This window comes from Panicum hallii, chromosome 8 (genome assembly GCF_002211085.1).
Source record: "Panicum hallii strain FIL2 chromosome 8, PHallii_v3.1, whole genome shotgun sequence".
NCBI classification, from domain to species: domain Eukaryota; kingdom Viridiplantae; phylum Streptophyta; class Magnoliopsida; order Poales; family Poaceae; genus Panicum; species Panicum hallii.
The window spans coordinates 416,902-429,718 of NC_038049.1; the positions used below are offsets into that span (position 1 = coordinate 416,902).

The 12,817-nt window shown below is 44.9% G+C and overlaps 2 protein-coding genes across 2 annotated transcripts; both read left to right on the plus strand.

Moving 5' to 3' along the window:
- The first annotated feature begins 2,855 nt into the window (after positions 1–2,855).
- On the plus strand, positions 2,856–6,468 carry LOC112901962 (putative laccase-17). Its single transcript, XM_025970840.1, has 3 exons — positions 2,856–3,039; positions 3,188–3,593; positions 5,072–6,468. The coding sequence occupies exons 1-3, from the start codon at positions 2,893–2,895 to the stop codon at positions 6,265–6,267; spliced, it is 1,749 nt and encodes a 582-aa protein (XP_025826625.1). The 5' UTR covers positions 2,856–2,892; the 3' UTR covers positions 6,268–6,468.
- An 83-nt stretch (positions 6,469–6,551) lies between these two features.
- Positions 6,552–12,541, plus strand: LOC112901961. Its single transcript, XM_025970839.1, has 11 exons — positions 6,552–6,971; positions 7,794–7,963; positions 8,136–8,317; positions 8,413–9,234; positions 9,376–9,432; positions 9,959–10,316; positions 10,405–10,604; positions 10,920–10,996; positions 11,260–11,361; positions 11,537–11,732; positions 12,193–12,541. Exons 1-11 carry the CDS (start codon positions 6,703–6,705, stop codon positions 12,280–12,282), a joined length of 2,523 nt encoding a protein of 840 aa, XP_025826624.1. The 5' UTR covers positions 6,552–6,702; the 3' UTR covers positions 12,283–12,541.
- Positions 12,542–12,817: the final 276 nt, after the last annotated feature.

The following is a 12,817-nucleotide window of genomic DNA, read 5'->3' on the forward strand; positions in this document are numbered from 1 at the left end:
GCGTACTTTGGGGTGCAACAAACAAAAAGCACCTGCTAACTGCTAGTCACCATGCCCCAGCCTGAGCTGAGCAGACCAACCTGCATGCCACAAAACGACAAGACTATCCAACCACACCTTTGGTTCAACCAGAGGGAGACCCAACATCAACAACTCTGGGAATCTAACAGTCACTGAGTTACTGCGTTCACATTCTACCAAAGGTAGCAAAACAGACGCATATACTGAAGATAAGACATCGTCAGTTCAGTAATGTCAATCAGCTTACACCAGCCAGTTCGCACGACTCTAAAGCTACACCATTTTTGTGATCATACCAATGCAAACAGGCTTTCGTCGCAGAATGACATTGCCAGACGAAAGCAAAGAAATAAAGCAGTGCAGCAAGCTTTTCTTCAGGTGCCGTCTTCAGGCCGAAACTGACAGAAGAAACTCTGATACGCGGCATCTAGATCCGTTTTGTCAAATAGCACAGATTGTGCATGCAGCAGTGTACCGAGTTCATAGTGATCCCTATACCAAGCACACTGCTGTAAATGTAAGGTAAATGGATCCCAGGAACAACAGCTGGAGTACAACTTTTCCACCATGCGGCCTCGTATGCTGGCACACCAGCATGTGAAACATCTTTTCAGTGTTTGAAGGACATGTAGTGGAGCACAAGAGTTGTTAGTTGCCTACAAATTAGCACAGTGCTACATCCCAGCCTTGGATTAAAATATTTCTTTGAGCCCTTTGCCACCAAGCAAATCTCTCCCTTTTATGCCAAATTGCATTTCTTCCTTCTTCCTCAAGATTCTTGCTGTTCTTTCTGTTTGACTTTAGACTGCCTTGAATTGCAAGAAACCATCTGAAGCTAGAACAGATTGGGTACTTGCCTACTGGATCCATGAACAGTATTTGGTGGTTAGCAAACAGCACGCTTCTTGTTGTACTTTTGCCAACCACAGCTCGTGGGCGTGAATCATTTGACAGAACAAGTATTTGGCAACCTTACAGTTTCAGAGTCTGCAAAAAAAATATATTAACACTGTTTTACTGTTGAAATTAAGTTTGGTTCTGATTCGCACTAGTCTAAAATTGTACTGAAAATTCCTCTATAGTAAACATATAGTAGTACGGGTGTATAATCAATGAAGCAAATTACTATTATCAACACGTTTGATCCCTATATCACATAACAAGGTCATGTTAGTATACGTCACATATTGGTTACTTGGTTCTGTGGTGCAAGCAACAAAAAGGAGACAATCTAGATGTAGCGATGCGCTTTTGATCCTGGCAACAAAGGCATGTCGTTATGGTCAAACAGTGTAGTTAAACTTCCATTTGAAATTGGCAGTGCCAAAGTAAAGATTCAGTTAGTCATCATGTTCGGAAAAAATGGATACAAAGAGATTTGGCAGTCAAAAGGACGAAAGAAAGTTGCTACTGAGTAGTGATCTCACTGTCTTCATGGGATTTCGGACGCGAAAAAGGTTGATGCAGGAAAAGAATTAGGAATGAAGTGTTTGGTTCTAACAAAATGAAACAAAAACTAAGGAAAGCTTTGTTGCAAGTGGAAACATTTGTGGGACTAGTGGCCCCACAGGCTATGATTCCTTAATTTATGCATAATTATTCATGCTCAGCATAATTTGTGTAAAGAAGCACGTGATGCGAAACCGTGATGCTAAAATGCAAGGTGCAGACAGCTCTATGTGATCCTTGGTTAGGATATACATTTATTTTGCTGATGAATTCTTGCAATGCTGACCATGAGTCTGCTTTTGGAGTCTGCCTAAACATTTGGCTTTTAGAGCTCTGCCTGATTAACAAATGGACACTAGGCCTCTTTCTCTGTTTTGTTTTGAAACATTTCAGTACTTAGCCTATTATATTTGATTTGAGATATTCGATGAAATTCCAAATGGTGAAGTTGATGCGATACACAAATATGTAATTTGGATGTAGGGGATTATGTCCTTTGTAGGATAAGATCTGCTGACCACCGATGCCATAGTCTCGTTGATCTTGGAAGCTAGGCTCTCTCTATATATCTTATTATGATGATGTTTCAGTCAGTCCTTGAGGATGTCCCGAGGAGAGGGGAGGAAAGCTAAGCTAGTGATGGAAGCATGATCACAGGAGTCACCTGGCCAAAACAGTATGTCGTCTGATGAAAGTATCCAACCATAGATGATAAGATATGTATATCCTTCTAATCTGTTTCCTTTTCGGAAAGGACCTGCCGACTAATACAAAGCCACAGGCATTAGTTAATCTTTGGAAAGCTCTGTTATCAACTGTCCTCTGAGGAGCTTCATCTTGATATGCGATGCGGAGGAAAATGCAATAGACTTGTAGCTAGTTAGTAGCTGGCCGAAAAGCAGGGGAGTTAACCACTAGGAGAAGTCTGTTGCCCTTCTTTGTTACCTACCAACTGGAGTGTGCGTGGTTGTTACTGTCATTGGCATGCACGTTGAATTGAATAACGGGCATGCATGCATGACCATGAAGCAACAAGTGAAGGAATGCTGCTGTACTGTACTCCTACAAGGCTAGAAGCAGAAAAGTATGAGAAACAGAAAGCAAATGTGAGTGTCAAAAGATGAGGCCATCATCCATGCATTCGTTCACCAGCAGCAGGATGAATGAATTCATTCAGGACCTAAATAATAATGCCAGCCACAAAACCACCGCTGTCTATGACTTTGTAGCTAGCTAGCTAGCAGGAATGCAGGATATTTTTCCTTTGTACGTGCGTGATCTCTGTGTTGGCCCCTGCTGTCTGCTGTGCACCTCTACCTGCTCCTGCTGCTGCTCCTATATAAAGAAGACACCCTTAAGCTTGCATTGGTCGCTTGCATACTAGATATAAGCAATCCGATCCAAGGCTGAAGCAGAAGAGAGATGCTGCTAGCATCCGGCATGTCAAGGTCAAGCAGCAGCGTGTCGTCCTCATCACTGCTACTCTTGATCACCCTGCTTGCTGCTCTGCTCCATTGCTCCCTGCTTATTCAGCTGACCGTTGCCAAGGAGCAGTACCATGAGTTCGTGGTAATTACCCTACCAATATAGTAGATCATATATAGGAGTTTGTAATTGTTTCATTCATTCATTATTACTGCTGCTGCACTGGTGATCCATCTGTTCTGAGCATATAGTACATGATCGATCTGAATGACATGCATGCGGCTGCATGCAGGTCCAGGAGGCGGCGGTGACTCGGCTGTGCCGGAAGCACAGCATCATGACGGTGAACGGGCAGTTCCCGGGGCCGGCGTTGGAGGTGAGCGAGGGCGACTCGCTCATCGTCCGGGTCATCAACCGGGGCAGCTACAACGTGACTGTGCACTGGCACGGCGTCCGGCAGATGCGGACGGGATGGTCGGACGGGCCCGAGTACGTGACGCAGTGCCCCATCCGCCCTGGCCAGAGCTACACCTACCGCTTCACCGTCGCCGGGCAGGAGGGCACCCTGTGGTGGCACGCCCACAGCTCCTGGCTCAGGGCCACCGTCCATGGCGCCCTCATCATCCGCCCACGCGCCGGCGTCCCCTACCCCTTCAACGGCGGCAAGCCGCCCGTCAGGGAGATCCCCATCCTGCTCGGTACTCATGCATTTTTATGATTTCTCAATGCTCATGTACGTCCAATAGTAGTGGCATACGGGTCAAAAATTCTTGCACAAATAATGTATCCTGAGACCTGACTCTCCTATATTCCACAAATTAACAAGTAAAAACTTGGATTAACAGCTAGGTTTATAACTTCGATACTGATGACAAATGACAAGTTTTTTTTTTCTAGATTCAGGAAAAGTAGTATATACACTCTGAAGTTTCGAGTTGAAAATTAGGCTTCAACCTAGGAGCTGAAAGTGTACACCCACATCTGGCATCTCCCACCAACTGACCTAAGCTTACTAGCTATAGTACAATTCTAAGCTTGTGGAAGCAGGCATTTGATTGGCCAGGTTCTGCAATGCAAGCTAAGTGTGGTGTGGGCCAGAGAGAATATGAATAATGAGAGATGCATGCATGATTAGCGGCCATTTCTTTGTCGCTTTTCCCGCATGTTAGTCAGTGTTATCATTCTGCTGCTAGTTGTTGTTGGTTGATACCAGCTTGCTCGATCATTAGCTTACCTAAGCTCGCTGCTGCAAGCATGAGAGTCAGACACTGCACGCATCGTCATCATGTTGGATCACAAACCTTTACATACACATCAAGCGTCATCAACACGCTGATGCTCGCTCTTCCTACAAAAAGGGAAAACAATCGTGATTGACGGGCGTCCAAAAAGATTTCCATGTGAGATATATATCCTTCTTTTGTTACATACTCAAGAGTCAGAGCCATGCCACTGACATCATGCGAGTCCAACAACTCTCTTACACCAAAATCCTGTTCCCTGAACGGAAAACTATAACATGATGGGTCACTAGATCAATGTATACTGTGCTAATGTTAGTGTACTATTTCTTAATCAACAATAAGTTCATCAGCTGTCAACGCAGAAAGGTTTATGCCAGCTTGCCTCTGAAGCATTCCAAAAGCCAAACAACTGGTTTCAGAGTTGTCTCCCGTGGAACCAGATGGAACAGCTTCATTTGCCTCGAATAATTTCCCTTCCCTCCAAAAGAACTTTGTGTACTAAATTAATCTATATATCTACTCCCTCCGTCCTGAAATGTAAGGCATTACAAGATTCAAAATTTGTACCCAAATATAAGGCATCCTAAGACTTTTGGGTAAGTATTAAAGAAAATCATTTAATTTAATTTCCTTGACTCTTAGTTGCATACTTACCTTTTTCTATCCCTTCCTTCCCTGCTTAATCTTAGGAACAAATAGGCCTAACATGAGCTAATAAGCACATACTGACTCAATCTTCATTAATTATATCTCCACAACGAAAAGCTAAGCGTGATGTTTAAAATCCTTAATAAAATCTGTGTAGCAAATAATTAAAGTTCCTTCCGGGGTAATGCACGCTGATCGATTGCGCATTGCAACTTTGACAAAGAATTCACCAAATGTCTTGCTTACTTACTGTGCCATGGGAATCGAATCGAATGTGCATGCAGGGGAATGGTGGGACATGAACCCCATCGACGTGGTCCGCACCGCCACCCGCACCGGCGCCGCGCCCAACATCTCCGACGCCCTCACCGTCAACGGCCAGCCCGGCGACCTCTACAAGTGCTCCTCCAAAGACACCACGACGTTCCCCGTCAAGTCCGGCGAGACCAACCTGCTGCGCTTCATCAACGCCGCACTCAACACGGAGCTCTTCGTCTCCCTCGCCGGACACACCATGACCATCGTCGGCGCCGACGCCTCCTACACCAAGCCCTACGCCACGTCGGTGCTCATGATCGCCCCCGGCCAGACCACCGACGTCCTCGTCACCTTCGACCAGCCGCCCGCCCGGTACTACCTCGCCGCCCGCGCTTACTCCAGCGCCCAGGGCGTCCCCTTCGACAACACCACCACCACCGCCATCTTCGACTACGGCACCAGCAGCAGCCGCCCCGCGATGCCGACGCTCCCGGCCTACAACGACACGGCCACGGCCACGGCGTTCACGACAAGCCTGCGCGGCCTGCGCAAGGCGGAGCTCCCCTCGCGCGTCGACGAGAGCCTCTTCTTCACCGTCGGCGTCGGGCTCTTCAACTGCTCGACGGGCCAGAACTGCGGCGGGCCCAACAACACGCGGTTCGCGGCGAGCATCAACAACGTCTCCTTCGTGCTGCCGTCCACCTTGTCCATACTGCAGGCGCACTACGGTGGCGCGGCGGCGGCGGGCGTGTTCACCGCCGACTTCCCCGGCAACCCGCCAGTGCAGTTCGACTACACGGCGCAGAACGTGAGCCGCGCGCTGTGGCAGCCGGTGCCGGGAACCAAGGTGTACAGGCTCAGTTACGGCGCCGTCGTGCAGGTGGTGCTCCAGGGCACCAACATCTTCGCGGCCGAGAACCACCCCATCCACCTCCACGGCTACGACTTCTACATCCTGGGCGAGGGCTCGGGCAACTTCGACGCCGGCAGGGACACGGGCAAGTTGAACCTGGACGACCCGCCGATGAGGAACACGGTGGGCGTGCCGGTGAACGGGTGGGCGGTGATCCGGTTCGTGGCCGACAACCCTGGGGTGTGGCTGATGCACTGCCACCTGGACGTGCACATCAGCTGGGGACTCGCCATGGCGTTCCTGGTGGAGGACGGCGTTGGGGAGCTGCAGTCTCTCGAGGCACCTCCACCGGACCTCCCACTCTGCTGAATAACAGTTGCATGCAGACTCCAAGCTAGTTTTGGCCATTCATCTCATCTGCTTATTATTACCTGATGCTGAATTAGTTGCTGATTATTATGTACCAACTCACATGATTTTTTATCCTCAAAAAAGCCTAGCTGCTGTCTGTCTACATCGGATTCATCAAGAAACATTGTCAATTTAATTCAGAAATATCGAAACAAAGAACTAGTACATACTATTATGTATATTACAGCTGTCTGATCTGTCTAACTTTTGTTTGTACTCGTCGTTCTTGAACACAATGCACCTGAATGAGTGATCAGAGGAGACCTGAACAATGCAATGCAAAAGAAACCCCAACAGGTGATTAATCTGATGATGGAGCTAAGCAAAGTTGCTGTGATCGGAGCGCCAGCAGTGGTGGTGTAATCGGCCCAGCCCACCACGTGCCACTGCCGGATGGGCCAGCCCTTCTCCATCTACCAGGCATACGAAGAGGACAGGACAGGACGGAGCAGTAAAAACGGGCACCCACCACTGCCTGCCATCCTTCCTTCCCCTTCCTCTTCACCACGGCAAGGCAAGCCTCCTCCCCTGTACTGTACTGCTCGCTACACCAAGCGGAGGAGGAGGCAGGGAGGAATCACGCGCCTGGCTCAGATTTCAGTGCACTGCAGTGTGATCGCCCCCCTGTTCCTCCTCTTCCGACGACGACGATTTCAATCAAGGTACCACCGCTACCTCCAACCGCATTTCCCCCACGTCTTGCTTTTTGCTCCGCTCACCACCCAAAACCCCATAGGCAACTGGCTACCAAATCCTTCTCTGTTGTGGTTATGCATACGCTGCTGCGGCTGCTCGGGTTTAATCTTATCTGGGTGGCCTACTCTTCTCTTACTGTAGTGGTTTCGATTCATCGATCATGGCCGAGCTCCTTCCTTCCTGACGATTGTTGCTTCGTTTGCTTGCGCTCATGATTCTGGGTGCGATTTCGCTGCTTCTCCTCTCCGATAATGCAATGTACCCGTCAGCCATACCTAGTGTATGTATGTAGGTTTTTTCCCTCCCCCTAATTGCGGTTACTTGTTCATCAACTGGCCGTCTAGGATCCCCCCCCCCCCCCCCTAATTCTGATTGTTCATGAATTCAGCATGTCTAGTCCTAGCCCAATTATTAGTGACTTCATGTACAACTTGTTTGCTTCCTTCATTGATTTTGCCCCGCAGCCCCACGTGAAAAATATTATCTTGTGGTTGGACTGGGAAATTGTAACGATTCCATCTACTCAACTGAGGCATTCATTCAACTGATTTTGGTACTCCATTCCATCTTCAACAAATGCAACTGTACCCATTTCTTGACCCCACCTTTGTTTCTTGCTGCATCTCCATGTGCTAGTACATATCAACAGTCAGGAAAGAGGGACAATTGCATTTCTTGCACTTCATTACTGCCCTGACTATGTAATGCAGCCGGCATGTTTCACATGGTTAAGCTTCAGCCAGACATTATTAACATTATTTGTTTCCTTCTGTTTCTCATCTCGCTAGTATCGGTACAATGGTGAAGAGCAAATCCTTGTGGAGCCAGGTTGTGAAAAGTACCAGGCCCACAAACCTGTCCATTTCTGCAAGAAACCTCCAACCAAAAGATCTTGGAGCTGTCATATTTGGTTGCACAAACAATACCATTGCAGAGTGTCACTCACGGCAACTTTTCGGTATTTATCTTAACCACGACTATTCTCTTAAGTTATGTATTTACAAAACTGAGCTACTCCTTTAATGCATTTGTTTTCTTTTCCTCCGAGGGGAATATATGCGATGCCTCCCAAAGAATAGCAATTTGTTAGGTAATCCACTGACCTAGTAACCATTCGTGTGGTGTTTCAGGCTTGCCAAGAGCACATATCTCCTATGTACGAAACATTAAGGAAGGACTACCTCTCTTCCTATTCAATTATGATGATCGCAAATTGTATGGTATATATGAAGCTGCAGGCAGTGGTAAGTTCTGTCCTGAATCAAATGCATGGTCAAATGATGGCCAGGGAAAGACAAGCTTTCCTGCCCAGGTACAATCCCTTGTTTTTTGTATCTATGAATGCCATCTTCTTACTGACTCTCACTGAAAACCTCTGTGCATGTCAATGCCCTTTTGTTTATTTAGGTTGCGATGCGGGTAAGCGTGTGGTGTTTTCCGCTAGCAGAGAATCAGTTCAGAAATGCTATTGTAGCCAACTACTATCAGAACACGCCCAGTGTCCCTGGCCAGAAGCTTCATTTTTTTCAGTTTGAATTGGATCATGCTCAGACACGTGTTTTGATAGATATGTTTACTCCATCACCTCCTCCCAACAATTTCTGGATGCCCCTTGTTGCAGCACCAGCTGATGAGCATGTGAGAGAGTTAGTATCGTCACCTGTACGGACACCAAAGCATGAAGGGAAGGTCAAACCAGAAAAGGCACCTGTACGGACACCAAAGCATGAAGGGAAGGTCAAACCAGAAAAGGTTGTAAAGTCATATGCAGACATGGTAAAGAAGAACAAATTTGAGGAAGTTGTGAAAGGAGATGTGGACGAGGAACATGCGAGCTCAGATAATGAATCTTCTAATGGTTTTGACGATCTGGATTGTGGAGAGACACCAACGGAGAGAGAAGAGTTTGCACTGTCAGATCAGGCGGGTGAAATTAAAAAGCAACAACACTCTGATAAGAAGACAAAAGTGCTTAGCTTCAACCATGTGTTAGAAGGGCATGCAGCTTTGCCTGTGCAGCAGTGGAGTCCTTATTTGTATGCCAATGCTACTGAGACTGAAGGCAATGATGCATATAGCTGCAAGTATGCCCAGGAGGTCAAATGCGCAATTCTGGATGGACACTCTAATTTGCCAGAAACCTTAGATGTTGAAGCTAATCAGCTCTCCATGGGGCATTCTAATTTGCTGGTGCAACTATTAGAGTCTGAATCATGTACAGAAGCCAAGGTTAGAACTCTGTACTTAGCTGATAGCTGCATCCCATGTCACCGTCCTTGTCCTTGTTTTTTGCGTAAATTCATTTAGTCTTGCTAAAATGCTTACTTGTCTATATTTTCCAAATTTCTCACACTAATTTTGTTTGTGCAGATGATAGATGTAGTTAAGGAGTTATCTGGGCGCATAGAGCTGATGGAGAAGAAGCAGGTCTCTTCTGATAGGCTATAACCTATTGAAGTGCCTTACATTTGTTATACCGAGCCATGCAAGCTTAAATTATGAATTGTTATTTGATATACCTTAGCATGAATAGGCACTAAAAGTAGGGACCAAGTGAATAAAGAAAGTAGCATCACACCTACTTGCTTACTAGAAATCAAAGAAGTAAGGCAGGACCGAATTAAATGATTTTTTTTTAATTGTTCTTCTGTTATGGGTGGCCGGAGGACCAGCCCATCTATACTTTAAGTCAAGAAATAAGGATTAGGAAAGATATTAGATCAGTTAGTTGGTTTGTTAGGACAATTATTATGTTGTTAGAAGCTGGTTCTGTATAAACAGAGGCACGGCAGTCATAAATTGGTCTTACATCTAGCTAATTATTACCTGATGATTATACTTTAAACTGAAGTTTGTTAATTCTGGTGAGGAATATCATATGTTCTTGACTAAAGCGTGGAAGTCCTAGAAAATTCTTACAAGGGGTTGGATCTAATTTGTGTTCAAAATGCAGGCTTGGTCCAACAAAGAAGTCAAATACTTACAAGGGATGAATGAGAGGTTACTGAAAAGAATTGTTGAACTAAAGGGCACAGTGAAGACATTGAATTCAAAAATAGACCCTTTAACCCTAGATGATTCACTTAACCAGTTTGTTGAACAATGTTTGGGCTCAGAAGATGTCATTTATCTAGTTGGTGGTTTTGATGGCCTCTCATTTCTGCCGTCACTAGACTCCTTTTCCCCTTCTTTGGATATACTAACACCTCTCAAACCAATGCCTATTGGGAAGTCATATGCTTCAACTGTTGCATTAGACGGCAAGATATTTGTTCTTGGTGGTGGTGATGGTGCTTGCTGGTTTGATACAGGTTAGTAATTGGTTTTTAAGTTTAATTCCATCTTGAGCTCTCATTTTGCAATTTCTGTCCTGATTCTGCATTTATCTTTTGCATGAAGTTGACTGTTATGACCGAAGCCGTGATGATTGGACCACATGCCCATCATTGACTCATGACAAGGGGAGCCTTGCTGGGGTTAGTGTTAATGGGAGAATCTATGCTTTTGGTGGTGGAGATGGAAGTCAATGTTTCTCTGACGTTGAGATATTTGATCCTACTCATGGAAAGTGGATAAAGAATCAGCCTATGCTGGAAAAGGTATCGGCATCACTTTCCTGGTGTTCATTTGGTCTAAACTCGTAATGCTTTTTCCTGATACATTAGTGCACTGCTGAAGCATTTAGTGGAATGTGCAGATATTAGCCTAAGACATAAATAACTAGGGGATATAATAAGCATCTACTCATGGAAAAGTGTGTAATTCTATGATGATGCAAAACTATTCCTGATTCCATTTCAGTTTCCTGTACTCTCTTTCTTTTTTTGGAAAAAATATTTGCTTACGACACATAAAGCTCTGCATAATATGATGAATTCTTTAATTTTCTTGACTTTTGTCACCTTGTTTTTCAGCGCTTTGCTCTAGCTGGTGTAGCACTTAATGGTGTCATTTATGCAGTTGGTGGCTTCAACGGTGCTCAATATCTGAGGTACTGTCCTTTTCCTGCCTGTACTTAGTACTTGATTGGTTCAGTTTTGATCTGGTAGACATACAACTCATAAAACCTTCCAGCAATTTTAAACCCCTTGCGGTGGCTTATATGGCTTAGTGTAAATCCGAATAAAGTGAATCATTTCACAAATATGCATTAGCTTATTCTCTATTGCTATCATGGCATCGAAATTATTATTTCTTTGAAGTGAGAGGAACGCAAGAAAACTTTTCTACTAACATTGTGATGTGTGTTTCCAGCTCTGCTGAGAGGCTTGATCCTCGAGAACCTAACTGGAAAATGCTCCCAATGATGAGTGCAGGAAGGGGCTGTCATACGCTTGCAGTGCTTAATGAGAAGATGTAAGTTTGTAGCTCTTTCTTTATAGTATGTTAAAACAATGAACTGAAGATACGTAGAATGTTCCCTTTCAAAAAAAATTATTGTAGAACTTGTACCCAGCAAATCAAAGGTAGGTGTGCATCAGGGTGTATAATGTCTTTTCTTGATGTAATTTGGTCTTGTATTTTCTTGCAGATTCTCGATTGGTGGTTATGATACTGGGGCTAAAGCAATGGTAGCTACCGTTGAGGTGTACGAGCCAAGGATGCCTTTATGGGTGATGGTTGAACCCATGAGCTACACCAGAGGATACCATTCTTCAGCTGTGCTTGGTGGCTCGATATTCACATTTGGCGGGGTGAAAGGTGAAGGAGATACAATCTTGGATGTGGTAGGTACCTACACTTAGAGACCAATTTCTTATCATGTCCATTAGGCTGTTGACGATGCATTAATTACTCAACTAATCTGGCACCAAGACTCAAAAATATAATTGCTTACATTTGATTTCAAGTGTTTGATAGTGAACAGTCACTGAATTAGTACTTGTCAAGGGTTTACCTGCATCGGCTGCATATATCGTTTGTTATCATATCGGTCTTGCATGAAAGCATGTGTTGCACTTCAGATGAACATAGATTCTTAGGTTCCTTAAGCACTTAGTTTCATTATCTTTGCTTTCCTGTCTCTACTGCGTAAATCATTTGTTACCATCTCAGTCTAACGTGAAAATGTCTACTGCATTTCATTGGAACATGGATTCTGGGGATCCTTAAACACAATTTTTTTCCCCTGTTCAATTGTGTTGTGACTAACAGTAGAGCGTTTGTTGTTGGGCGATTTGTGGTCAGGTGGAGCGCTACAAGGAAGGTTGTGGCTGGTTGACTACTGATCTGAAGTCCATTGGCAGGAGATGCTACTGCTCCGCCATTGTTCTCTGACCGTCTAGAAGTATATTGACATGATGAACTGACGTAGCTTATGACAATCAAGTGACCAGGAAACAGATATTAGTTAAGACTTAGAAGTCTCTTCCTTAGGCTGAACTGACAGCTGTAGACAATGTGAAACTCTTCCTGCTCTTGTTCCTGAATCGGAGATGTGTTGTAAAACTTTTGAGTTGTTTGTGTTATCTGGATGGATGATGCAGCAACATGACACGGGATGCGAATCTGAATTGGTACTAAAATCAATGGATGGATATTTGGTATTCTGTAATGGTGATCTTATTGACTCTTTCTGCTGAGAAGCAGCGGCGGCTTCACTGCATCTGCATCTGCATCTTGTCCTTCTCTGCTTACCTTCTTTCTATGTCATAAATTAAGAGTTGGTCTCTACATACTTGCATATATATATATATATGTATGTATGTATGTATGTATAGTGCACCCAGAATATATGCTGATTTCATTCACTGGGTCGATCGGTGAGTGTACATCATATACAAGAAAGCCAAAGAAAGGATGAAGGTTACAT

Excerpts from the sequence above, each read along its gene's own strand:
- LOC112901962 (XM_025970840.1), top strand. The coding sequence starts at position 2,893 with ATGCTGCTAGCATCCGGCATGTCAAGGTCAAGCAGCAGCGTGTCGTCC. Across the intron at positions 3,040-3,187 it reads AGCAGTACCATGAGTTCGTG|GTCCAGGAGGCGGCGGTGAC; the intron begins GTAATTACCCTA and ends GGCTGCATGCAG. Across the intron at positions 3,594-5,071 it reads GGAGATCCCCATCCTGCTCG|GGGAATGGTGGGACATGAAC; the intron begins GTACTCATGCAT and ends ATGTGCATGCAG.
- LOC112901961 (XM_025970839.1), top strand. The coding sequence starts at position 6,703 with ATGGGCCAGCCCTTCTCCATCTACCAGGCATACGAAGAGGACAGGACA. Across the intron at positions 10,605-10,919 it reads ATCAGCCTATGCTGGAAAAG|CGCTTTGCTCTAGCTGGTGT; the intron begins GTATCGGCATCA and ends CTTGTTTTTCAG. Across the intron at positions 10,997-11,259 it reads AACGGTGCTCAATATCTGAG|CTCTGCTGAGAGGCTTGATC; the intron begins GTACTGTCCTTT and ends GTGTGTTTCCAG.